At 40.3% G+C, this 25430-nt stretch overlaps 1 protein-coding gene across 1 annotated transcript; it reads right to left on the minus strand.

The window, feature by feature from the left end:
- Nucleotides 1–1915: 1915 nt before the first annotated feature.
- On the minus strand, nt 1916–24156 carry LOC146491651 (NGFI-A-binding protein 1-like). Its single transcript, XM_085151623.1, has 9 exons — nt 23958–24156; nt 23572–23667; nt 14910–15712; nt 14688–14821; nt 14364–14415; nt 12209–12328; nt 9433–9604; nt 4454–4606; nt 1916–4230 (listed from the first exon to the last, which is right to left on the minus strand). The coding sequence occupies exons 3-9, from the start codon at nt 15708–15710 to the stop codon at nt 4154–4156; spliced, it is 1509 nt and encodes a 502-aa protein (XP_085007749.1). The 5' UTR covers nt 15711–15712; nt 23572–23667; nt 23958–24156; the 3' UTR covers nt 1916–4153.
- Nucleotides 24157–25430: the final 1274 nt, after the last annotated feature.

Here is a 25430-nt window from a genome sequence, read left to right on the forward strand (position 1 = left end):
AAAGTGTAGGCCGGGACTCCCTGTTGGGTGGTGAAGATTTGGTGGCGCCCATGGGATTTTGGGGGTTTTTAAGTGGGCGGCAGGACTCTTTAAAGGCTGGTGAAGGATATAAAAGTGGCAGCATTCATCTCTGCTATTTTTTTGTTGTTCTTGTTTTATGTTTTTATTTAAATGAAAGAACCAAAGTGAGTTGCTCTGGTGCTGACCCCGTGACTCATTGCACTTCCTTGTGGTTCTGAGTGGTATTGCATGAAATTGCAGCCTTGCCCTTTTTTAACAACAGTTGATATCGCTTCAACGCAACACATGGAAGCTGTTATCTTGAACTAATTTTAGAACCTTTTAAACTATTTTCAAACATTGCAATAAACAATAAGAACCTTTCAAAAATAATAGTTAAAATTTTATTTAATTTTAAAGGTCAGCAGTATTTCAGGCGCGACAAGTAATGGAGGCATTGTGATATATTTTGAGTATTATGACTGACAATAAGCTCAAGTTTTGGGCCAACATCAGATTTTTTTCAAGGGAATTCAGCAAGTCTGTGGCAAACGGGCAGACGATCAGTTATAATAATGAAGTCCCAGGACCATCCCACAGATGCAGGCATACCTTTCACAAGCAGGTTCAAACCGGATTTGGACGACATTGATCACAGAACTCACCACACAATAGAGTTCAAAAAATAAAGTTTAATGTTTATGTGCTGTATAACAAATAAAATATATTAGTGTTTAAAAAACAGGTGCATAACTAGGTGAAGCCTAATCTATCACTTTACAATAAACAGTGAGGAGAAGGGTGATCAGTGAGACGGCAGCTCAGACATGCGACAGTCACGCCAACCAGGCCAGTGTTTGAGCCGATCGGGCTGGGAAAAAAACAAAACAAAACAAAAAATTCCCAAACTATATATATATATATATATATATATATATATATATATTTTTTTTTTTTTTTTTTTTTTTTTTACAAGCCCAAGTCTTTGCTAGTTAAAACAAAACCACCTCATGGAATTTTTGTGAAATAAGAATGATGTCTTTAAATACAAACATGGTGCTCTGTGCACTAAAAGCGAGACAACACAAACATTTCCCACCCTGATGACAGACATACAGTTACTGAGCACAAAAAGATGAATCCATATAAATGCAAATAGACTTATTACTTACATAAATATTGCATTGGCCTGTCGTTACGCCGAGTGAGACTAAAACTATCTGTAGAGGGGGGCAAGGTAAGAGTCTGACCAAAAACTGTCTGGACGTCATCATCATCATCATCTCGGACCAAACAGACATATTTACACAATGTGGCGAACACGTAAAAACACAGCGAACACTTAATTGTTATGTATCTACCTCTAAACAGCAAAAACACATTTGAAATATGCACTGATGGCCATCACAGGTGGATTAAACACTGTTAAGAGCTAAGGCTAACAACATTATCATCATGTAAAGCATGTTTTTTATATACCAGACACTTTCACGTGGTTGTATTTTTTTTCCTCAGTGACACTTAAAAGATTTCTTTTTCTTTGTTTTTAAATGTTTTTGCTCTACATACATAAACATTGTATTGACACCAAAAATCTACAGCAGAGTTACACTCGACAAAGGAAAAACCCTGGTTTGAGAGATTAGGCTAGCACTATTTGTTATCACGGTACTATTTACAGACCCAGGCTGCTGCTCCACACACAGCAGCGGCAAACAGGAGTCCCCCCCCCCCCCCCCCCCCCCAAGCTGCTGTTGAAATTAAAATAAAAAAAACAAAACCTGCAAACCTGCAAGATTTTAATTCTGTCTTCAGAAAATTTTTCCTTAACCCACGGGGCTGCTGGGAGCTTGTTGGATCTGTTCTAAAAAACCTCACAGGCATCTTTTTATTCCTGAAATACTCCCTGTTTGCAGATGCGTGGTTTTGGTTCAACAGCAGTGTTTTGCTAAATTACAAAGTGAAATGAACCAATTAGCTCGGCCTCTGGCATGCCAGCCCAGCCATTCTGCCAAGACGGATGACAGAGGTCCCCTGGTGCTACTCCACAACAGCTCTTGTACATCCTCTTTTTAAATTACCTCCCATCCCATAAATATACACAAGACAAGAGCGAGGCAGGGAGGATTAATCCCACCTCACCAGTTTCCCTATTTGAAGTGAACGATAAAAAAATGAAAAACACAATAAAAAAATAGGAACTGCTACAGGGGCTGTATCTTAACTCAGTCTCCCTACAGTACTTACACCTTTGTTTCAAGTTACAGTATGCAGACACCTACGTTAGGATTGGGAGAGTGACGGAGGCTCAGAAGATGACACAAGCTAAACGCAGCTAAAATAAAAAATAAATATTTTTTTTTAAAAAAGCTTCTTGTTATTCTAAAAAGTTAAGCTTTGCTTCTAAAGTCATGAAAAAAACCTACCTTTATCACTTTTATCTTAAAATGCTACTTTAACATATTTTACAATAAAAACTTTTATGTTTTCATGTTTGGTCATTTTTAGACTTTAGAAGATTTATGGATGTCTTGTTAACTTCTGTTTAGTATTACACTGATTTAGAGACACCCTGTATGTGTGTTGCTTTGAGCTAAATGCTAGTATTAGCAACTAAAGTGGTCACAGTGACATTAAGCCACCATCTTGCTAAAAAGCACTAAATACAAAAGCAGCTGAACGTGATGGGAAGGAACTGAGTGTAATTTATGTCATGAACAACAAAAAACTTTTTTCTCAAAATTTGTGCTACTTTATCTCCTTGTTATAGAGCTTTTTTGACTTTATTCAGACTGCAAATGTCAAGAGATAAAATCTCTTCAGCATGATTGGGTCTAACCCAGGGCTTCCTTCCAAGAGGACGTGCCTAAAACACTTTACCTAGAAGTCCAAGAGCTATCCAGGTCAAATGAACCACCTCAATTTGCTCTTTTCGCTACTCTGAGCTCCCCCCCCCCCCCCCCAATTGATTGAGCTCCTTTGGCCCTCACCAGAACATAGGTGAGGGCAGGAACATAGATCTGCCGGCTGAATAGAAGCGTGGTGTTTCTTCTTTTTTTCTTCTCTTGTTGCTAGTCAGACTTTCTAAAAACTAAACTGCAAATGTCAAAAAACTGAACTAGCCATGTAGATGTGCCCCCTTATTCATCCTCTGGGGAGTATGAATGTCCAAATTTGATGCTAGTCCAGAGATATTGACCAAAGTAGGTAACTGATTGACTCACTGAAATTCCGATTCCTACATATACTGAATAAAATACTCAGACACGACACATAAAATATTTAGCTATTTATCCTGAGTTTTGGCACAGATGTCATCGCCTTTAAATATTACTTTTATAAAGCGTTACCAACAATAAGGGGAGATTAGCCCAAAATTAGCTTTTGAAAGTCTACTTAAATCCCTCATTTTAAGGCACCTCCAAATGGGCCCTGTTTGGAATAATCAAATTTAATGAGTTTTTATTTTCCAAATTCTGAACAGATTTGAGCTAGCAGTCTGAACAAGGCCTGAGATTCGTCCTCTGGGGACCACGAATGTTTTTTCCAATTCATTTATACTATTGAACGTTATCAAAAACGTGGTTGTTAAATATTTTGTAAATAAATGCCAAATCTGATAATGTCCCCTTTCAGATTTGGGAAATATAAAGTGTTATCAAGAAGCTAAACTTACAGAACCATGGCAAAAGTTTTCCAGAAATTAGCTTTTTTCCCCATCTTTGAATCTACGCGTGAGTTAAGATTCAGCCCCAGCATCACAGCCTGCACTCTGGCTGTCTAAAAAAAGCAGAAAAACCAACACCAAGGCAGAGGTAAAGAGGACACAAATGTCTGCAATAGATAACTCTTAAATTACAGGTACATCTAATGTGTACAACTAATCAACAGACAAAGACCAGAGAGCACTGAAGAACTTCTCAAAATGCTCTTTCGGTGCTTTGGCAGATACCTTTGAAAACAAAGAAACAAACATACTAAATCAAAGAAAAATAAATGCTATTCATGAGGCAACATTGGTTGTTAAGGCTCTACTGTGTCTGTGCTTGCTTAGTATCTATTGATGGATAGTAACTGCATACTGTCAAGTGTGAGTAGAATGAAGTGGGGCGGGGTACTAAGGGGGGGGGGTCGAATGGTGAGGCGGGAGGCACTATGTGGAGTCTTCAGGCTCTGACTTGATGGTCTTCTTCTCTGCGTTCGTGGACGCCCGCTGTGACGTTCCATTTTCTGAAGGAAAAAGGAGAATGTCATCAGCAAAGAGCTTTATAATAACAAACAAGGCCTGCAGAGCAATTACTGTAAAACACTTTTGTTGTATGTATCCTTTCATGAGCTTAAATCTTGTCCAAAGTGTCTTTGAGTAAGGCACAGCCTTTTAACTTCCTGCTCATTTGAAAAATCATTACATTTTTTGTATGAATATCATTTCAGGTTAGTCGCCATCACTAACCTGTTGCTGGTGTTTTGGTCTCATCTGTGTTGCTGTTGTTGCTGTTGATGTGGTTGTGATGGCGCTTCAGTTCATTGGCTAGCTGCTTGCCCAGTGGGAGGTCGCCTTCCTGCATGTTCTGACTTACCACTCGCAAGTTTATTGGTCGTTCATCTGGAAAAAATGAAAAATAAAGGCAAAAACTCAGATTTTACATCTTGAATACAGTTAGCTTTCCCAATCAGTTCCTCAAAGAAAAGTGAGCTAAAGAACCTTTAAAGTACCTTAAACTGTTTTTTATAACTGCCCTCTTTGCCACTATTTTCACCAGGAATTTCAGGGAATAACAACCAATAGTGACATAAAAAATATTCAGTAAGTAACAGCCCAGTACAAAACGAAAATTTCACCTACTATCTCTGAGATTAAGCTAAAGTAAATCCACTGGGATAGAAGTCAACATCAGCCCAGATGTTTGATGTAACACCAGCTTTGTTTTACATGTTCAATATTCCCAGTAGCAACAAAATGAGTGTGTTTGTGTGTGTGTGTTAAGCTGCTGATCCCTCATGTTTGCCTTTTATTCCCTCTGAGAGACAAAAAAGAAACAAAGACGGAGGAGAAAAGGGTGGATGAGGGGAAGCTGTGACAGTATTTTCCACCATATTCGACTGCTCGTGCCCAATGCAGCTGTTATTTAGTTGTTCATATGCACATTAGCCTCCTGTCTTGGGATTGTTTTGCTGATATTTTATCATGTATAAGGTATGAATTTTACACAGAATACAAAGAAATGTGACATTAGAGCCAGATGACTGTTTGTCATTTTTGTAGCTAATAGTGCAGCTTTCAATCACACAACATGTGCTGTACAAAAAGATATTGCCTTTCATATATTTCCTGCTTGCTGAAGTTTCCATGTACTTTTTCCAAAAAAGGAGATAGAGTTATGTTTTTGGGATAAAATTATTCAATTATGCTGAAATAGATATAAAGGTCCTTTTCTTTTCTTTGAAGGGTAGACGGGCTTTAATAAGAAGAAGGTATCGTAAGATTTACTTCTGTCTGAGCCTGTTCAGCTGGACTTCATATGAAGTGTTTACACTGTCTGTGTAATCCCCGATGACTGCATAAAAAAGGCACTGCATAAACTTAGAGGACAGTGACATTGCAGCTTTTCACTTTCATTTTTAAGGCGGTGTCACACATAGTGTGTAAAATAATACATTTGCTGTTACAACTAACATATTCAGGTTTAAATAGTTTATCCAGAGACATTATAAACAGTGGTGTTTAATGTAATCACAGTACATTAGAGTAAACTGTAAGCTACCTGACAGGATCATTAAATGTTCATCATCATAAATCTCCATCTCTGCCTGTCTGATCGTCTTCCTCACTTCTCTGTATGTGTCATTTCTCTCTCTTTTTGTCATGTTTCCTAAAAGATAAAAGTAAGTCTGACATTTATTTCTTTAGCATGTTGAGGATGTCCGCCTCTCGGCCTGTGACAGCTGTACTCCCTGATCACGAGACCCCAAATTAAATAAGCTGTTAAGAAAATGAATGCATGTTTCCTAAAATGTTTCACAATAAAAGCTTTGTTAAGCAACCAAATGTACTTTATACACTACTTGTACAATGCTGAGTTTGTACAAACAGTGTAATGCAGTGACTCTAACAAAGTCATTTACTAAAATTAACTAATCGATTAATATAACATCACTGTTTGATTACCAAATAAATATGCAGTAGACTGAGGTTAATTATACCCTTATAATGAGGTCTGCTATTATAACATGACATGACATACAGACTTCCTAGTTTTGGTCATTTTAGTTCTGCTGGGAAAATAAAAGTATATTTCGCAGACCAGCAGCTGCTCCAAGTGTTGCTTTTAGCCTGACTTTTCAAGGATGCCATGTTTCATCTAACCTTCCAGAAAATCTGCAAAATATCTAAAAATATCCAGATGTTTTAGCTAGAACGGTCAGAAACTGCAGTTATTTTCTTTCTTCTTTTCAAATTAGGTGAAACAGACTTGCCTTATTGGCCATACAAGTCTCCTATATATGTGAGTCCTCATCCATTGCTCTTATGGGAATTTAAGGAGCTGGGTGCCATTAAATTAATGTGTAGGAAGATAATGAAATTAAAAAAGCTGCAGTCAAATCTCAAATGATGGAAAGCCAGGATGGACGCTGCATGTACCCCATGATTTAATCTTTCAGCCTCTGCAGATAAATCAACTCTTTTATTGAAAGCCAACTTTTTAAAAACTATCTCAGCATCCACGCTGTTTAAAATTCCCAGCATTAACACTCAACATTTCTTATTGTTTTTAATTTTAAAAAATGCAAAAAAAAAGGTGCTTCTACTGAGCAGTTTGTTGTTAAATTTCAGGGTTTTATCCCAGTGGAATAAAACATAAAGGGGCAGAGAAAGAGAGACTAAAAAGGAAACCTGCAGGAGAAGAAAAAAATGACAAAAGGGGGGAAGAAGAAGAAGAAAATAAGAAAGGAGAGCAGAGAAGAAGAGGGGGAGGAGAGAGAGAGAGAAGTAAACAGCGAGAGAGAGATAGAGACGCCCCCCTCCAGGCAACTGGCTGGAGGTAAACAGGCGTGGGCGTGATAATTACAGGTGCATTGTGGGATTTGTGGGAACAGCGATATAATGAGCTGTCGGGAGTGGGTGAGGGAGGAAAAGGATAAAAATGAGATGAGGCCTGGAGGAGAAGTAAGATCCTGAATAATGATGCGCACCCCCCCCCCCCCCCCCCCCCCCCCCCCCCCCCCCCCCCCCCCCCCAACGTCTCTGTTTGAGAAATTGGAGTGGGAGCAAATGGAGATGAAGAAAAAATACAAAATAAAAGGTGACAGCTGCCACGGCGGCCGGGTGTGGAAAATCAGCACCTATAGGTGTTGTTTCCATCCACGCATCCTGTGACATTTATGACATGAAGTATGTCTGTAAATTACTTGGTGCACTCCAAGAATGTCGGCCTCTATTCAGCTTAAAGACCAACAAAGAGCAAAGATTTGGCTCAAAAACAAAACCCCAGCTGGGTGTTTTCTCTTGACTGGACACAGGGGGCAGCAGTGAGTCACTAAAACAAAAACAAGAAAAGATGCTAATAATGCTTAGACAAGCCAAAAAAGGGATATGTTTTTCTAGACTCAAGATTTTTGATCTCTGCTCATTAATCACAAAAAACTGACTGGGTTCCAGTTTAGCTCAGTGCGTTGAGCGGATGACTACATGCCATATGACTGAGAGCGGCCGGGTTCAACTCCTGAGATGTTTAACAAAAAAACCGGACTGATTTATAGGAAGGGCAATAATTGCTGATGTGACTAGAAACTTTAAAAATATAAAAAGACGAGACGACAGAAACCCACTTAAACCATTTTTTGAGTGTTGATTTTGCATAGTTTGTCCACCAGAGGTCCGGTGCAACTTAGGGTAAGCATGTGCTTGGATTGCAACAAACACAACAGCTCATTGATGCAAAGTTGATAAGAGCAAAAACCTGAATATCACATATTTAAATCACTACACTGGTATCAGTTTTAAAAATCTGAAAACTAGCCAGGCAATTTTTGTTAAGTTATGTTTCAAAACAAAAATATTAAAATTACCAAGGAAAGACCTGCTGGGTGCTTTCTTTTAACTGGACACAGGGGGCAACATTGAGCCAACTATAACAATCGCGCAGGAATCTAAAAAGACTCGAACACGCCGCACAAATATGAGGTTTATGTTTTGCTGAAAACAGATGTGAGTGACTATTAAACTATTATTATATTATTAAATTTTATTTTTTAGCTCATTGACAGAAAAAATGCCCATCATAGTCTCCATTTATTGGAGATTATCATACACTAAACATATAAACTACCAAGGAAGCTACAAAGGAAAAAAACACTAGGTGTTTTCTCTTGATTAGACACAGGGGGCACCAGTGAGCCAGCCACAACCAACAAAAGATACTAAAAATACTTGAAAAAGCCAAACAAATATAGAATTTTTAATTTACTGGAAATCAGTTCTGGGTGTTTTTATATCAAAGGTTTGTTTTTGGCTGGATCTTCTTTTTTTGCAGCCATAGATTTAAAAAAAAAAAAGAAGAACATTTCCAGTGAATGGCAAGGGGTAAAAACAATCAGGTCAAAGTTTAGTTACTCTGAGATTTACTCATTTTACTTCCAACTGTGATTAAGACCAACAACAACTAGCAAAAGGTGCTAAAATACTGCAACAAACCAAACAGAGTGGAGATTTATGCTTTCGCGGAAGCCGTCATGGGCAGTTTTGCATAAAAAAAGCTTTTCTTCTGCTAATATGTGACAGAAAAACAGATTTATGGTTTACTGGAAGCAGTTTGGGCCTTTTTTTTTAATATTCCTGAGTTTCAGTTTGCTTTCAGAGTTGCATTTAACCTCTTTATTCAGTCAGGAACCTACAAAGTTAATCACAGTGAGGAAAGATCGTCTTTCGCACATGTCCTGGGAGATTTATTACTAGATAATAATATGCTTCAAGAGAAATGTTTGGTAAACTTCACATAACCATTTAAATGCCAGAGTCCTTTAACTTTATGATCACACCTTAAACGTTGGATTGACTGGTTTGGAGTCAAAAGTATTTTCTCCTTGCACAAACCAAAGCAAGGCATCATAAAAATTTGAAAAGACTCCACCTTTTTAAATTCCTTTGTTGTGTAATTTTAATTGTGTTGTTATCGGCTGTACTGACAAGTATGACCTCATACTGAGGAGGTGTGCCTGTTGCGACCAGAAATGTTTTGATAAGTTCAGGTTTCCGTTGATAAGCATCAAAGACGGCGGGATTTCATGAGGGCCGTGGGTGGTTTTTATCTTCATCCCTTTTTAAAATGTAGCCTCATTTCCATGTCACATTTGAATTCATTTCTTATGTTTCTGTAATAGTACATATCTAACAGCGGGGGTGAAACACGCCTCTGTTAACGGCCGCCCTACCTTGGCTGTCTCTGCTGGCATCAACGGCTGCGTTTCCGTTGGTGTTCTGTGCATTGTTGAGGTACTTTAAGGCGGCGGGGGGGATCCTCCAGTCCAGAGCCTGGAGTCGTTCCTGGACAGCGGCATCCTGCAGGATCTCCATCTGCCTCGCCAGCAGACGCTCCAATTGCATCTGGTGGACACAAACAAACAGCAGTCAGATATGAACTGTGGGTAAAAATATCTTCTGCAGTCTCTCGATCAGCGGTCTCCGACTCCAGTCCTCGAGAGCTACTGTTCTACTACTGTCCCTACTCCAACACAGTTGAATCAGATGGTGGAATTACCTCTTCAGCATGCCATCAAGTTTGGCAAAGGCCTGGTAACAAGCCATTCATGTGATTCAGGTGTGTTGGAACAAGGATGCATCTAAAAGCTGCAGGACAGTAGCAATCGAGGATTGAAGTTGGAGACCCCTGTGCTAGATGTTAGAAAACACAAGCTTTTATATGAAGATGTGACTTTCATCTGTGGACTCTCAGTAAGACTGCGATAAATGGATCTGCTGAGACATTATAGGTAGATAAAAAAGTGGATCCTGAGCTTTACTGGTCTTTAACAGGTAAAAATACAAACTAGTACGGTCCAGAGGTGCACGTAAAGACGACCTCGAAAGTGAGAACAAACAAATTTAAATCCAGTTCTTGGTTTAAAAATCTTCAAAGAAACTTTTAATCAAGTACCAACCACAATGTGGACTTTGTTCCAATGTTATAAAATAAACAAAAGAGGAATTCAATGCACCTTTAAGAAATAAAGGACATTTTAAGTGCAAATTACTTGTAACTGTTGGATTAGGATTACAAGTAATCTCTAAAACAAAAAAGAAACCTTCATTAAAGTAGGAGTTAATGCATAATGGCAGGAATTTTTCAATATAAATTTGACCTTCAGTTATTGCTAATACCAACTACAGAAATAATGACTCAAGTAAATACAGTGACACTCAGACCGTTGAGGAAAAGGTCATGGTCACGCACACAGGCGTTTCCAGGATTTTCTCCAGGCACAAAAACCAGTCGGTGGAGGTGGGGAGGCTCCGTGGGAAATAAAAAACAAACCAGTTAAAACTATTTAGTCGTGGATAAACTTACTGCCTTCATAAATGTGCATCAGGAGACATCGCTGCCCTCTAACAATATGGCGGCTCGCCTGAAGCATGAGATTTAACGGCGAGCTAACCCAGTGTTTTAGTTTACTGAGTGGTAGAAGTTAAGAAAACATCTCACACATAGGGAGTCGGGAACGACAGGCAAAATGAACTCATTTATTCTTCTCAACTTAAAAAAGTTTTGTTGTTGTAAATTTGCTTTCATTGCATATTATTATGTGACTTAACATTTGTTATATTTTGTAAGGAGGACAACACAGCTTTTCCTACAATCGCTGTAACTTCCACACATGGTTGCTCTGGTATAATTATAGGTGGGCACCAAGGCCACCCCAGCTCCCCCTCTTTAGCTACACCTCTGCATATAATTGCTAAACAAGCTGTGAGATCACGAAGAAGCATCTGAGGTTAAACCAGTTTTACCTTCATACACAGATTAATTGATACATATGAATAAATCCTTTAAAATCCACTGATTTTTGCTGAATTTTATTCTTTTTGATAAATGCAGTGTCTTAATTTCAAAGTTATTACCTTCTAGTTTCTGATATTGTACTTATTTAACATGCAGGTTAAGTAGAAAAGAGAGAAAATGCTTTCTGATTAAAAAAAAATTGCTGTTTACTGAAGGGCAAAGGAGAAGCATGTGAGCTAAAACTAAACATGGCCTAATGTAAATCAGTGCAAATATCTCTCTGCCTCACGGTTGTTGTTTTTTTGCTTCATTTATAATAGATAATACCTAGAGGATGACTATGAAGCACGATGAAGATTTCTAGATCCTTTTTTAATCCTGTCATCCACCCGTGTGAGGTTTCAAACCCGCAAGGTAAACGGCATGTGCGATATCTCTGAACTGCTTTGAGGTTTGACCTAAATCTGAGTGACCTGACTGAGGGTGAACCTTTGCCCCCTGCATCTGCCTCCTGGGTGCGTTAAACCAACCCGGGGAAAGAGCTTGAATTTACAAAGCAGGAAAATGACCTCCTTAAATGAGCTTCAGCGAAGTGAAGTCTGACAAACAACAGTGCAGTGTGGTTGCTGTCAGTCTCTGTCACTTTAAATTACAGCAGGATACGTCCATGCATGGAGAGACAAGCAGCAGTTCAGAGAGGCCTGCAGTGCGAACACAGCCGTGAAATCTCTTCTTCTCCTGAATGCCGTCTGCGGAAATCACATCAGTGTGACGGGTGTAACAAACACTGAGTGATCAGCTGGAGTACATATACATTAGGCCACATGTGTTCACACAGGGAACAGAAATGTTTTCTGGCTAATGAGTGATCATAAAGCTGTCCTCCTACACTCCGGCTCTAATTATGAACAGCAGCAGCAGCAGCAGCGGTGGCGTGGAAACCAGTGAAGAGTCTAACTAGGACTGCCTCAAACATCTGGCGACATGGTGAGGAACGACATTCGTTCCAATAAGACAACTCTGGGCGATCAACCTCAAAAGACATCCAGATGAGGAAAATAAATACAAAGTGCTGACGTCTGCTCTTAGGAAACAGCCTTTTTGAATGATCACCACTGCAGTAGATTTAGCCACTTTTTTATAAACTCTTTAGGCTTCAAAATATCAGCTGCTTCTCTGGAATTGAGATGGCAAGTGTTTGTTATGGCTACCTGCAGATTTCGTCCAACGGTTTCCTCTCCTTTCGACTTGGCGCACGCCAGCTGCTCCCTCAGCATCTCCTGTCGCATGTGGATGGCCTGCAGTGCCTCCTGGATGTCGAAGAAGTTCTCCTGTTGGTGTGACAGACAAACACGTATACATGTCTTGGGTTTCCATTTTATTGTTTCTTTAAGATTCATTTGAAGGTTCTGGTTGGTTCTCAGAGCCAAGAAGAAATTGAGTTTCTCTCAGTAGTCAAGAAAATATGGTGTTTTAGTATGAAACTACAAATCCCAACCCTGTAACTGACAGCTAACATCTTGGTGAAGTGTCAGTCACCAGCAAATCTTCACACGGGTAGAGTATAATGAGGTCAGTGTATGTGCAGGTAATCCCCATGAGCCGAACTCTTTAAAAGCTGCTCCAAACACACAAACAGTTTTTTCTACTCAGGGGTTTTATGATGTCAGTAAGAGGGAATTCCTTATATGCTCCACCCACCTGCTTTTTAAACCTTCTGTTTGGGAGTGGTAGCCAATCAAAAGAAAGTTGGCTTGAAGGGGGAGGCTCAGTATGATATAAAGATGGATTATTTTAAACTGTGATTCATGCAAAGCTACCTTAGGGGACTATTTTCAAAGCACGAAGGTGTTTTTTTGAACTGACATCCAATTTGTGGCTGATATTTTTTAAATAACATTTAACGGTTAGTTTTATGTTTCACCCTTCACTGAGCACATGAAACTGTATACAGCAGAGCAACAGAGCAGCAGGTCAAAGACAGTTTTCCAAGAATTTTTAGAGGTTAAATTTGCACAAAATACGCTGTTCAAGGCTTGTTCTGGTATTTAAAAATGATAATATTAATGAAAACTCCAGGCAATATAGAGAACATTTTAATAGAAAAGAACAATTAAACAATTAAAATAAGAAAACAATATCATTTCTGGAGGCGGATTTTATTAAAATGATTAAAGTCGCTAAGAAGCGTTTTACTTTGTTATTAATTAGTTTGAACTTATTTTGTTAACATATAAATAATTGCAACTATTTTCTTTCATGTTACAATTTAAAAACTAATTAATAACACACTAATAAAGCTTATTTATTTAAAAGAAGAAGTAGTATTGTTGCTATTTCTTGCTACTTATTTTGGTTTTTGGGTTTATCAAAGCTTACACAATACAACTTCCTTTGATTTGTTTATTAACAGACTCGGGGGAGTTTTTTCTCACTGTGGATTTCTGCAGAAATTCCCCCATCTTTAAGAGCTCAGAGTAGTTTTTGTGAGCAGGTGTCGGCTTATCTGCAGCTCCGAGGTCCCAGCCGAGTGTGCGTCCGCCACATGTTTTCGATCAGAGGTCTACACGCTGAGAGGAGCTATTCAAAGACAACTCTCTCAGTCAACTGTGTCAGGAGAGGAGCACTGAGAGTCCTTTGTACTCTATTCAATGGTGATGCTGATTCGCCCTTAATGTTCCTGAAAAAGTCTTGCAGAGGAGCTCCAGCTGGCCACATCTTTACATTTCGCACGTTTTAAATACTGAAAAATAGCCAGCAAGGCAGTTCCGGTCATCGTGTTTTCAAATAAACTGGTGAATTTAATGAATAGGAAACATTTCTTAGGGATTACTTTCTCATTTTAAAATGACTGTTTGGTAGAAGACAAGCCCTGAGGGGTCCAGAAACTGTCCAAAACCCCAAATATATTCAGGTTGCAATCAGTTAGGACAAAACAAGTTAAAACCTTTTATTCCAACAAAAAAATTAGATCTTTCCTGAATTTCTCATTGCCTCTTCCTGTTAAAGGGTGGTTCTTCCTCCCCACAGTCGCCAAGTGCTACTAATATTGGATTATGTGATAGCTGAGGTTCTTTCTTGTTCTCCTGTAATATTTTAGGGTGTTTACATTACAGTATGAAGCACCTTTTAAATGTTAAAATCATGTCAGATAGTGATTTTTGGATATCAGTAAATTTTATAATCGAACAAGGAAAACTAATGAACACCATGGAGAGTCTGAGAAGCTTTTTTAGCTTGGAGGAACAGTCCAGAGTTAGGACAGTCTCTTGATAGTTTAAAGGAAATAGAGACATCTCAGTAAAGTCCAAAAATATTTGACAAATGTTGAAATCATGACGCAAATTGACAAAAATCTGACCTTACCTCTGTTTTAATTCTTTTAGGTGACGGCTCGTCTCGGTCTCCACAGCGAGACCTGCAGAGAAAAGTCATAATGCACACATGTCAGTTCCCTTGCAACCGCTGACATCCAGTTTTTATGCTGAGAATTCGCTGAGCTGACAATTTACCTGGGGAAAGCTTTTTAAAAATGAAAGCATCACAAACGCCAAGAAATGTGAACACGTGATTCATGATGGGCTTAGACAGATGGTCACATGTGTAGTCCAAACACTGTCGGCTCATTTTAGCTTTAAAACCAAACAACTTAAATCTGAAGTCGGCTTCAGTAAGGAAAGGGGCTCTTACTTGCTGGTGCGGTAGGTGTATTTGTAGGTGACCTCCCTGGAAATCTGCCGGGCGAGTCCGAACAGCTCGTCGCGGCGTGTCAACAGAGCCATGTCCCTCATGCAGAGCTGTGCCGCCGCTTCGTTCACCGTCAGCTGTGGGACACACACGTACAGATAACTCAGGTTACACAGGAAGACCCCCACAGGATAACATTAACCAGAAAAATATGCGTTCACCCACTTCGTGAAGCGTCAGGTGCTTGCCGTCCCTCCTCTTGGAGTCAAAGCGTCCATAGATGGCGCTGTACTTCCGGATCTCCTCCTCCCTTCGCGGATCATCATCGCTCATTTCAAAGATGTGTCCGATCATCTTTCCTAGCTTCTTGTTGTTCTTCAGCTGCTCTTTAACCTCAGCCAGGTCCGCCTTTGGGAGGCCGGGCGCCATTCTGTCCACACACTCCATGACCGACTGGACGGCGGCTGCGTCCAGAGCTTCTAAAGCCTCTCTGGGCGAAGATGGGGAGCCGAGGTCTGACGGAGACAGGCTGTGCTCGCTATCATTGCTGTGGCCCGACCAGAACCTCACCTCGCTGCTGCCCTGCAGTGGTGATCCGGCCGACACTTTGTCCCTTGCCACGTCCAGCTTCCCCGGGTCAGAGCAGGCGGCGGCGATGGCTTTGGGCATCTTGACGCTGGCGGTGCTGGCGCGGTCCTGAGCGCTGAGCAGCGTGGGTGAGCCCTCGGGCAGTTTGTACACGGGGATGCTGCACACGGGCAGCGAGGTGAGGGGCTGGTTAAAGATGGCGGGGTTGGTGACCCAGTCTCGCAGTGCCTTCTGCAGGCGGCGCACGTGCAGCGGCTTGCTGGCCATGCCGACGAGGGCCATGATCTCCAAGAACTCCTCCTCGCCGGCCTCGCAGAGCTGCTGCACGTCGTCACCGCCCTGCTGGATGAAGGCCTCGTAGTAGTAGAGCAGGTTTGCCCGCTGCAGGATCCTGTAGAGCTGCAGCTCACCCAGGGTTCTCGGCAACACCGCTGCCATACCTAAGAGACGACAAACAGAAGGTCAAAGGTCACTCAGGCGCTAAGCTAAGCTAACAAACAGTCACACATGAGATATTGATCTGGAAAAAAAAAATACCACGATTGGATGAACAGTTATTTAAACCTATTAATATAGTGGGAAGATGAATGTGTGGAGGGCCAAAAGTGCCAAATCCACACACCCCCCCCCCACCCCCAAATTGAAGGTGCCACATAAATATTGCAAAAATAATAACGATCGAGGCATTGATCCAAATAATAATAAATAAATATCAGCAATTAAATATGTTATTTGTGATGATTTTTATACTGTATTATTTACATATTATTACTAATTGGTTCAGTTGTACGGAGGACTGACACTGTCGAAATTAAAAATAAATTAATAAAAAGAAATAAAAAACAATAGAAAAACAAATATTGTCAAATATATAAACAGAGGCATTAATACAAATAAATATTTTCTTTCTTTTTTGTTTCTGGTGAAATTTAGTTGTAAAAGTGCCACCATTTAGATTATACTCTGTAAAATGTGTGGGTATAATAAGCTAAAGCTACATCCTGCAATTTTACAGTCAGTAATTTGTGTTTTTTCTGCTTTATTTGTTTGTTTAATTTTTTAAAAGCATTCTCCAATTGTTGTTGAAAACTGTAAATAACCACTGAAATACAATCCCCCCATTTATTTTTACTTCTGGCAATTTTAGACTTCCGTACCAGGAAACAATCTTCCTTAATCTTAATCTTCCATAATATAACAATAACAGATTGTGGTAGTTCTTTAAGATCGAGTCGTTGAAACGCTTCAGATGTAGAAATGTCAAATCAGTCACGTTCTGACTGAAATCCTCCTGCTGAGTGCCAAATGGTGAGAAACATCAATTTGCCCTTTAAGGAGAAAACAGAAAGGGGGAAAAAAACGATGCACTCACATGACACTAACTCAGTGCTTTGTTAAGATCATCAGAAGTCAATCTCAACAAAGCAGGAACATGTGAGTTTCTCTCAATGAGCAGACACTAAAACTGAAAAGAGAGCATGAGGGCTTTTGACCTTGGAGACAAAAAAAACGGAAGTCAAGTTTTTCACTTGAATCTTCACAGCTGAAGAATGTGAAGAAAAGTTGTAAAAATAAATGTGCAGTTTTTACTGTCTTCACTGGAGGCTCCATTGCTCATCTGAATTAGCTGCTGTGAGCCGACATGGAGACACATTTCTAAGAACAATGCACAGGAATTATATCTGGACTGCACTTGTTATCCTTGGCATGTGCAGGGTTCCTGTTTATCAGGAGTCCACAGGTGCGTGGATAGGTGAAATCTGCCTCCACTTTTCCACCAGAAACCACAAACAGCTTTCGCTTTGCCCTGCTTTAACTAACCTACGTCGATCCAAGTGTCTCAAATAAAGAAGTAAACGTTAAAACCAAAGAAAAAGGCAGAAATGAAGTGAAATAATAATAATAATAATTACGAACAACAGTAGTCCAGTAAAACTACTAAAACCTACAACTGAAACTTACTTACTAAACATCCAAAACACAATCGAAAAACAAGGTAAAATCATAATTAACAGCAGATGCAGGTGCGTAAGCAGCTCATTCAGTGTTTTTTTCCCAAATATCGTTGAGCTTCTGTGCCATATTTTGCTTGAATGAACATTATTATTGGTTTTAGTTGATAGCACTGCATCAACCCAATCCTGGCTTCTCTATATTCGATCCCTGTGTGGTTTACAATTAAAATTCAGGGAGACATCACCGAAATGTTGGCTGTTTTCAGCCTCTGATCCTCAGGTGAGTCCTTCTCCTGCTCCAAAGTGGAGACTTGAATCTACAGACCAATGCACGAGCAGATAACTCTTGTATGTAGCATTCATACAACACATGTAGATAGATGGAAATCTTTACTGGAACACATGTAAGATTTAACTCCAGTGCGTGGAGGAAATTTGAACTTGATCAAATGAGTGTGGAGAAAACACGGTGCACATGTTGGTGATCATACCTGGATATGGTCTAGCATGCTAATAAATCAGACACATCACAGGTAGGTTGCTACAACCTGCCCATCCAGCATACAATATCTCCACTGAGAAGGTACAAGAAATATGTACGTTGCAACAAAGTATTTATTGCATTGCATTAATTACAATCCTGTCAACAATTACAATCCTGTCATGCCCTTTGCTTTCTTGTGTATACACATATATACACACAACAGTGGTTTGTTTTCTCCGTCTGAAAGCTATAAATCACACGGATATAGCTTTAAAAACTGGGAAAACAGGAATTGTGCACACAACTGTGTAAGTGTTATAACACATTTTTACAGGGCTGTTTAAGTGACGTTGTTATTTTACTGTCAGTTTACTGTTTTTTTAATTTTACTGTTATTTTAATCTTGTATTGTTATTTATTACAGACATTTTAAGTTCTTGTTTTGTAGTTTTCATTTGAAAAAACAACTTTTTCTTAACTTTAGTTGTTTTTTCTATTTTAATTTGCCCTCTGAGCTCGCCTGCCAAAGTACTTTGCAAACTCTGTTCTCAAACTTGTTATTACAGTAATAAAATGTACAAAAAATGGCATTTTTAAATTGCTGCTTTAGCTCTAAATGTGGGTCTACAAACATCTGTGAATCCCTGTGAATAAACGTCTTCTGCGGGCCCACTCGCCGTCCTTTGACGACGACGCTCGCTTGGCCTTTAATTTTAAGAAATGATCGAATCTCGTCACTTGCCATCTCAAACTCAGAGAAAGCAGGAGAGAAGCTCAGAAACTGGCTTGTTTTTCGACTCTCCCTGTGTGCATGTGAGGCTCTGCGGAGGCCTACAGCTAACAGAGGAGTGGCAGTCAGCGAGCCTGGGTTACTGGGAGGACCACATGCCTCTCTCCACCCCTGCAGGATGTGTAGGTGGTGGGCTCGCCTCGCCCAGAATAGGCTCCGAGAGCCTCAGCCCAGGGAGCCAGGGAGCCAGGCAGGCAGGCGTCGAGTGAGCAGGGAGAAAGACAAAAGCTGCCTAAGACAAAAAACTGAAACCATCCTCTTTAAAATACGTGGATTTATTCAGTCTACACAGATATCAGAGATCACTGGCACTCAAGGTGACCTCCAGAAGAGCTGCTCTAACTCAGTTTCCTTCTATAAAAACGAGTTTTAGGCAAACAACCCAATAAATGGAAAAAAATAATAATTTTTTAAAAAACGGAATCAGACAACTTTTTAAACTTCCAGTCCACGTCCTTATCTTAAACTCACAAATTCTGTTTAGAATAACAACTTTTGTAGCATCTACACAAATGACCAACTGAATAATAACAGTGTCCCTCAGCAAACCTGTAAACATGTCTAGACTAGAGGAAAGATGCCTCCTTTTTTTTCTTGCTTCTTCCAGCTGCAAACAGGTCAACGTGCTTTCTGATTGTAGAAATCTCTCCATTTAACCAAAAAATAAAAATAGTCTTTCCTGGAGTGACGGTTGGAAAAGGAGGAACGATTACGGGCGGTAATAACAGGTAATTAAAGTTCACAGGTCTGCATCACATTCACTATAAAACTTTTAAAAAATGTGGATATAACGTGTGATGTGAAACTCGAGAAAGGCTTGTTGTTTCCTGAGCACAACTTCTCAGTGCGCTCGCTTTCCATTTATGTCACCTCAAGAGTTTACGTTAGCCTTTCCTTACAACTACGGTGGCTTTAACAGAAAGTAATGACGCGGCAAAAAACAATCACTGTGTCAAAGCAAGAGTAAAATTTCACATGAAAACGTGACTGTTTCCAGTCTTTCAATGACAAAAGGTTTGTTTATTTAAGCTCAATGTGAACAAAATGTGACAAAAACTGAAACTAAATGAAGCTCGAGTTCACAAAGAACTCTTGAGCTTTTGTTTTAGCGCTTACACGAGCTTCTTATCTTATGAAAACAGCAAAAATGACTGATCTTAATGATTTGGTTCATTTATGATTCAAAACATCCTGATTTGGCAGCTCGCGCACAACATTTGATTTAATTCTTGGAATAAGGATGTTTTTTTCTTTCTTGAAATGTTATTATTTAGTACTCTGAGAAAAGGTGCTATAAAAACCTGAGATTTTTAGAGTAATTTGGCTCATTCAACTCTGAACCTGCAGACGCTTCCGAGCTTTTGCTTGTCTGCGTGTGAATCTGTAGGCGAGGGATTTTTGCTTCTGGAAGTTTTCTGGTTTCCGCCTGTATTCTGAGTTCTATTAAAACTGGATTTGGCTGCAAACAGGTGAACAGTCTGTGAGCACAAACTCAGTCTCAAAATCATCCTACTATCAGGTTATTATTAGCTTCTTTAAAAAGCCTTCATAGATTGGGAATCCTAGCCCGGATCTTGAATAAAAACCCTGAAAAAACTGCCTGCTGCTCCCAGAAACAAGTTGGCAGACTGTCCGATGGGCACTACTTAAAAAAACCCAAAAAGAGTTTGGTTTTACACATTACTTTCCATTTTTATCTTGTAACATCTACCAGGTCACCCAGGTCACCCATCTAGGGATAGTGTCCAGCGAGCCTTCACCTCTTTTATGAAATATTTGCCTTTCTGGAAAATAGAAAGTCCTCTCAAAGAGACTTTAACTGAAAGGTAACAACATCCAATTTCTTTACCCAAAACAAAACCCAACCTTAATCGTAGACTGGTCTCTGAAGTTATTCATTCCCAGTTGCTGCTTTTATGTCTTCTTTTATGTCTTATTTGGAAATGTGCCATCGGCTAACCAGGCTAAACTAGCTTACATCCTGATCCTGAACACAAAGCCGAAAACCAGACCAAAGAGCACTTTAGTGATTCTATGAACGAAGGCGGTACAAGCAGAAAAGGGCGGCTACGATGCTGCGTGCCGTACTTTTGAAAATAAAGCTCTGGCTGCTTGGTTCGGGAGTTCGTCTAGGGAAAACGGCATGCTCGACGGCTTTTTTTCTATCTGCCTCTCATGCAGATAACTGAGGAACTTACCATAACTGTTTGATTAGTAACTGTAATGTGATTACAGTTGTGTAGAACTGCCCACTTGGCCTAAAGCAAAGCTTTCTGAGGAGCAAATTCTCACCATGTGACTGTGACCAACCAATCAGGCATTATGCCAGAAGAAGCACTGTAGCAACATCCCGCTGTCCGCATGTTATTTGCTGATACATGTACCAGTTTATTCATGTGTTTTTAGTAAATGTCGGCCTCTCTGTTCTGTTCAAGACTTTTTCAAATTGATTAACCTGAAACCATGCAGCAACTCATTAATGATGACCCTCCAGTTGCAAATGGATAATCTCAGACGTGCTCTAGGCTATGAACTGGGAATTTACCAATTTGACCATTGTCCTACATCTATCTGTGCTTATATTAGCCTAACCATACCTCTGTAGCCACCCACCAGGTAGAACATCATGTTGACGTAACCCTGAAAACATTGCTGGTATTTAGCTTTCTGTGTTTGTTTGCATGCATGGACGTTAAACTTTAATGTACGCCCGGTAAAAAAAACCACACTGCTCATTTAACTCTGAGTGCTCCAGTGTTTTTTAATTTCAGTTCAAGTAAAGCCAAATCACACCAACAGTTGTAAGGTAAAGACCCTACAATAACGGAGAGAAACTCCAAGAATCGGACAACCCCTTATGAGCAAGCACTTGGCAACGGTGGGGAGGAAAAACCCCCTTTTAACAGGGAGAAACCGCCAGGATTCCTCCTAAAGGAGCGTTTTTACCCAGAAATGGCTAGCAACATCAGATTTATTAGGGGCTGTCTCGAGTTTTGAGGGCTTTACTAAATACACGTCGTCCAGGCTTGCATTATTTTTGCAACAAGCCACACTCATTTATACATATTAAAAATTAAGGATGGAGAAACTGGAAAAGCACCACTTAGGATCCATTTCACATTAACTGCACATATCAAATGTTCCCATGGGTTCCCCCCTTTTTTGCATTTAAAATAATTTACTTCACAAGCATATAGGCTGAGCTGCTCTCATGTGTTGAGGTCACTGTGTTGAGTGTGTTTGGCTAACCTATTTCATGGGCTCACTTACTTCTGAAAATAGCCTCTATTTGCATGTCTGCGTATTTCTGATATGATCGTCATGTTTCTGGGATAGAATGAACCCACATTTTGAGCCTTTAGAATTGACCCCATTAACCCCCACATACACATGCTTTTTTTTCTAAATGTTGGTTTAGGAAATGGAATATTTGAGGATAAACTCATTATTGTTATTATTTTTCAGGTCCACTGTTAAGCATGTTGCACACCCCACATAACTAACATATAAATTAAGTTTCATTTTCTGATGAACACGAACGCCTCTCCTATCATTTAGTATTCATGATAAAACCACTCATCCTCCTTCAGATGCTCAGGAGGCCCTCGCCAGCCTAAGACGGGTATTTACCACCATCTTAGCCCCACAGATGCTTCATTATTAGACTGATAGGTTGGAAAAAGTGGCAAAAAACAAATAAAATTGACTGTGAAAAGGCCCAACCCTGCCAGATCATCATATACTCAGGTGTTTTACTCATCTGTTCCTTGGCATTAAGCTGCTGTGACTTAAATGCAGCAAAAGCTGGAAAAGTTGAACAGTATAGGATGATTTCTTTGGGGATTTCTCGGTGATGTAAGATAGTAAAATGAATACGAAGCGTGCCTCCTTTCAGAAAAAAGAGAATAACCACCAGATGAACTAACAATGAAATGATTAGAGGAGTTTTCTTGTTCAATAAGTGTTTTCAGCAGCAGAAGGTTATCTGTCCCTCTACACTGCTGTGTGCCTACAAATAGAAACCCTGAATTCATTCACTCCACTTCAGTTCCACTTGTTGTCAATTCTTTCAACCATCTGCACAAACACTCCCAGCCATGTTACTCTAGTTTCATCACAGCAGGCGTATGTGTGTGTGCGTCTGTGTGCGCGAGGATGATGAATGCGTGTGTGTGAATGGCAGAATCTTAAGTGAAGTCCTGCTCCACAAAAGCGAGTTTTGCCAGTTGGATCTTTTCACCTGGAGAAACGAGGCGTGCGCTGCCACAATGGCACACACACAAAACACATGTACACGCATTCATGATGAGTGGATTTCCAGGTGAAGTGCCACGCAGAAGCAGCAGCAGCAGTCCTCCCTCAGCGAGCTGAGAAATCCTTTGATTTCACTGTGATTCAGGAGGAAATTCCCAGAACTACTGTTTGATATCATCACCCGAGCGGCCTGGAAACCATCAGCTCATCTGCCAGACTGTCTGGGATGTTACTCCAACCCTTTGTGAAAAAAGAGCCACTCAAACCCGGCATTCGCTCCAGTGATGAAGCAGCTAAAAACGGCACAAAATGACGCACAATACATCGGAGATCCTCTCGCTCTTTCCTCAAATATTCCTGTAGCAACTTGTCCGTTGACACTCTCGTGACACTCTCCGCAAACCAACCCACCCTGCATAGGATGCTAGAAATTTGGATATAAATGTGTATTTAGAGGCATTCCCATCCCGTTTTTAAAAAATAAATAAACGGTTTGGTTTGTGTTTACCTCCCGCTCATGTGGATATTATTATCCCTACAGTCTTATAACACAGGCAGATAGTTTTGCTACAGCGCGTAAAAATGACTTTAAAGCTGTTTTTACGTCCCCTCATAGAATTTTTAAGCTGACTTTAAAGCACATGCAGTAATGTTTGCAAGCATTTCCAAAAAAATAAAAAATAAAAATCATAAAATGTATATTTGCAAAACATTTCCAATCACTATTATTATTATTATTATTATTATTATTATTATTATTAGCAGCAGCAGCAGCAGCAGGTTACATGCACGGTCACCGTCTTTAATTGAGCCTACCTGGTGAGTTTTTGCCCCCCTCTGGTCCGCCCTGGTCCGGTTCCTCGTCTTCCCTTTCTCCTTCTCCTCCTTCTTCTTCTTTTCACACTACCCCTCCTGAGTGTCAATTTGCGCACAAAGAAACCCGCAAAGGAGAGGTCCCGCAGCAGCAGCGAAGTGCGTAAAATTCAAAAGAGAGGAAAAAAAATCTAAATTCAAAAGACGAATAAAGACAAGAATTATCTCCAAGGCGCACACAGACAAAAAGAAGCGCGCCTGCTTGTGTTTGCGTGCTCAGACCGAGCCACACTCCTCTCCTCTCTGTTTCTGGAAACTTTTCTCTCTCGACTGCCGTTAAGAGAAAGGAGGGGAAAAAACCGCAGAATATGAGTAAAAAAGCCGCTGACCTTCGTGCGTCTTTCGGTGCGTCTTCTTCCTCCTCCAAAGTGTGTGTGAGTGAGTGTGTGTGAGTGTGTGTATGTGCGAGGATGATGAATGCGTGTGTGTGTGTGTGTGTGTGAGTGTATGTGAGTGAGTGTTTGAGTCCTCTCCCAGCGTCTCTCCACTCCCCCTTCCGCACCGTCAAGTCGGACGCGGTAGTGCGATCCCGCGCTTCCGCCTGCGTTTACGCAAAAAAAAATGAAAAAAAGAATTAAAGCACAAGGTACTGGGTGAAGGTGCGGACGCACTTCTGAATAGAGGAAAAGTGGGCGGGAAAAGAAAAGAAAGAAAGAACACGTTGAAATAAGAGCTACAAAAATGTTGGATGTTTTATGGTTTATGGATCTGTGAGGTATAAACGACGACAGGAGAAGCTGTGGTGAGCCCTAAAAAAGAAAGAAGAAGAAGAAGCACTAACGTGTTCTCTTCAGATTGTTTCATTTACAGCATTTCTTTATCTTGTGGAAAAACTGAGACGTACTGTTGAAATCGCAGTTTTTCTTCTATTAAGACATCTCAGGGATTAAACTGGATTAAAGCTAATGCATGCAAATGAGGGGTTCATCTGCTTGACTAAAACGTCAATCACATCAGTGACCCTCCATGGCGGACGTAACAGGGAACCAGATTCATATTTTAAACTATTTTACTGGAAATAGAACCTGGGAGTGTTTTTAAAAGTGCTGACATGCCTGGATATTCAATTATCAATAAATCAGACGTTTAACAGTCACAGAGAAACTGCACAAAGTGTTCAGACTGTTTGACTTTAAGCACAGACAGTGTCTGTAGTTTTGCAAAACTATGAAAAAATGCAGAAAAATTAAATTAAATTAAAGTAAAACGAAATAAATAAGTAAATAAAAAAAATAAAAAAAAATTCGACTAAACGTTCACTACATACATTAAACTGCCATAAAGAGAGCTTAAATCAGCTCAAACAGAACGACGCTTTTATTTTGCCAGCTCTTCCTGTCTGACGCGTCGTGAGCGCGCACGGCTTGATGCGGCAGCCGCAGAAAGTGGGATATTCCGCGCGGTTGCCACAGAGCCTCTCTCTCTCTCTCTCTCTCTCTCTCTCGCTCGCTCCTTCTCGCCCACGCTGCTCCCTGCGTGACGCAAATCCGCGCGTGGGCGGACACACGGGGCGTGGGAGGCTTTCTGCACGGAATACCAAACACAGGCAGGTTCAACACCCACAGAGAGACAGAGAGACACAGCAGTTTGCACACTTCATGCTCTCGAACTGAACGATTACTGCGGATGTTATCTCATTATTTGATCCTCAGCTGTAAATATTGTCAGAACAAGTAGTCGGTGAATACTGAACCTGATCACCGTGCATTCTTACAAGCTGCTCCACCTTCAAACTTTCTTATATGTTTTAATGTTGTTTTCTTTTTCACATTAACAGTGTGCACGCCTGTGAATGTGGGCAT

The sequence above is a fragment of the Neolamprologus multifasciatus genome, chromosome 23 (assembly GCF_963576455.1).
Source record: "Neolamprologus multifasciatus chromosome 23, fNeoMul1.2, whole genome shotgun sequence".
NCBI classification, from domain to species: Eukaryota; Metazoa; Chordata; class Actinopteri; order Cichliformes; family Cichlidae; genus Neolamprologus; species Neolamprologus multifasciatus.

Excerpts from the sequence above, each read along its gene's own strand:
- LOC146491651 (XM_085151623.1), bottom strand. The coding sequence starts at position 15,710 with ATGGCAGCGGTGTTGCCGAGAACCCTGGGTGAGCTGCAGCTCTACAGG. Across the intron at positions 12,329-14,363 it reads CTAAAAGAATTAAAACAGAG|GAGAACTTCTTCGACATCCA; the intron begins GTAAGGTCAGAT and ends TCACACCAACAG. Across the intron at positions 4,607-9,432 it reads TGCCAGCAGAGACAGCCAAG|ATGAACGACCAATAAACTTG; the intron begins GTAGGGCGGCCG and ends CATTTTTTCCAG.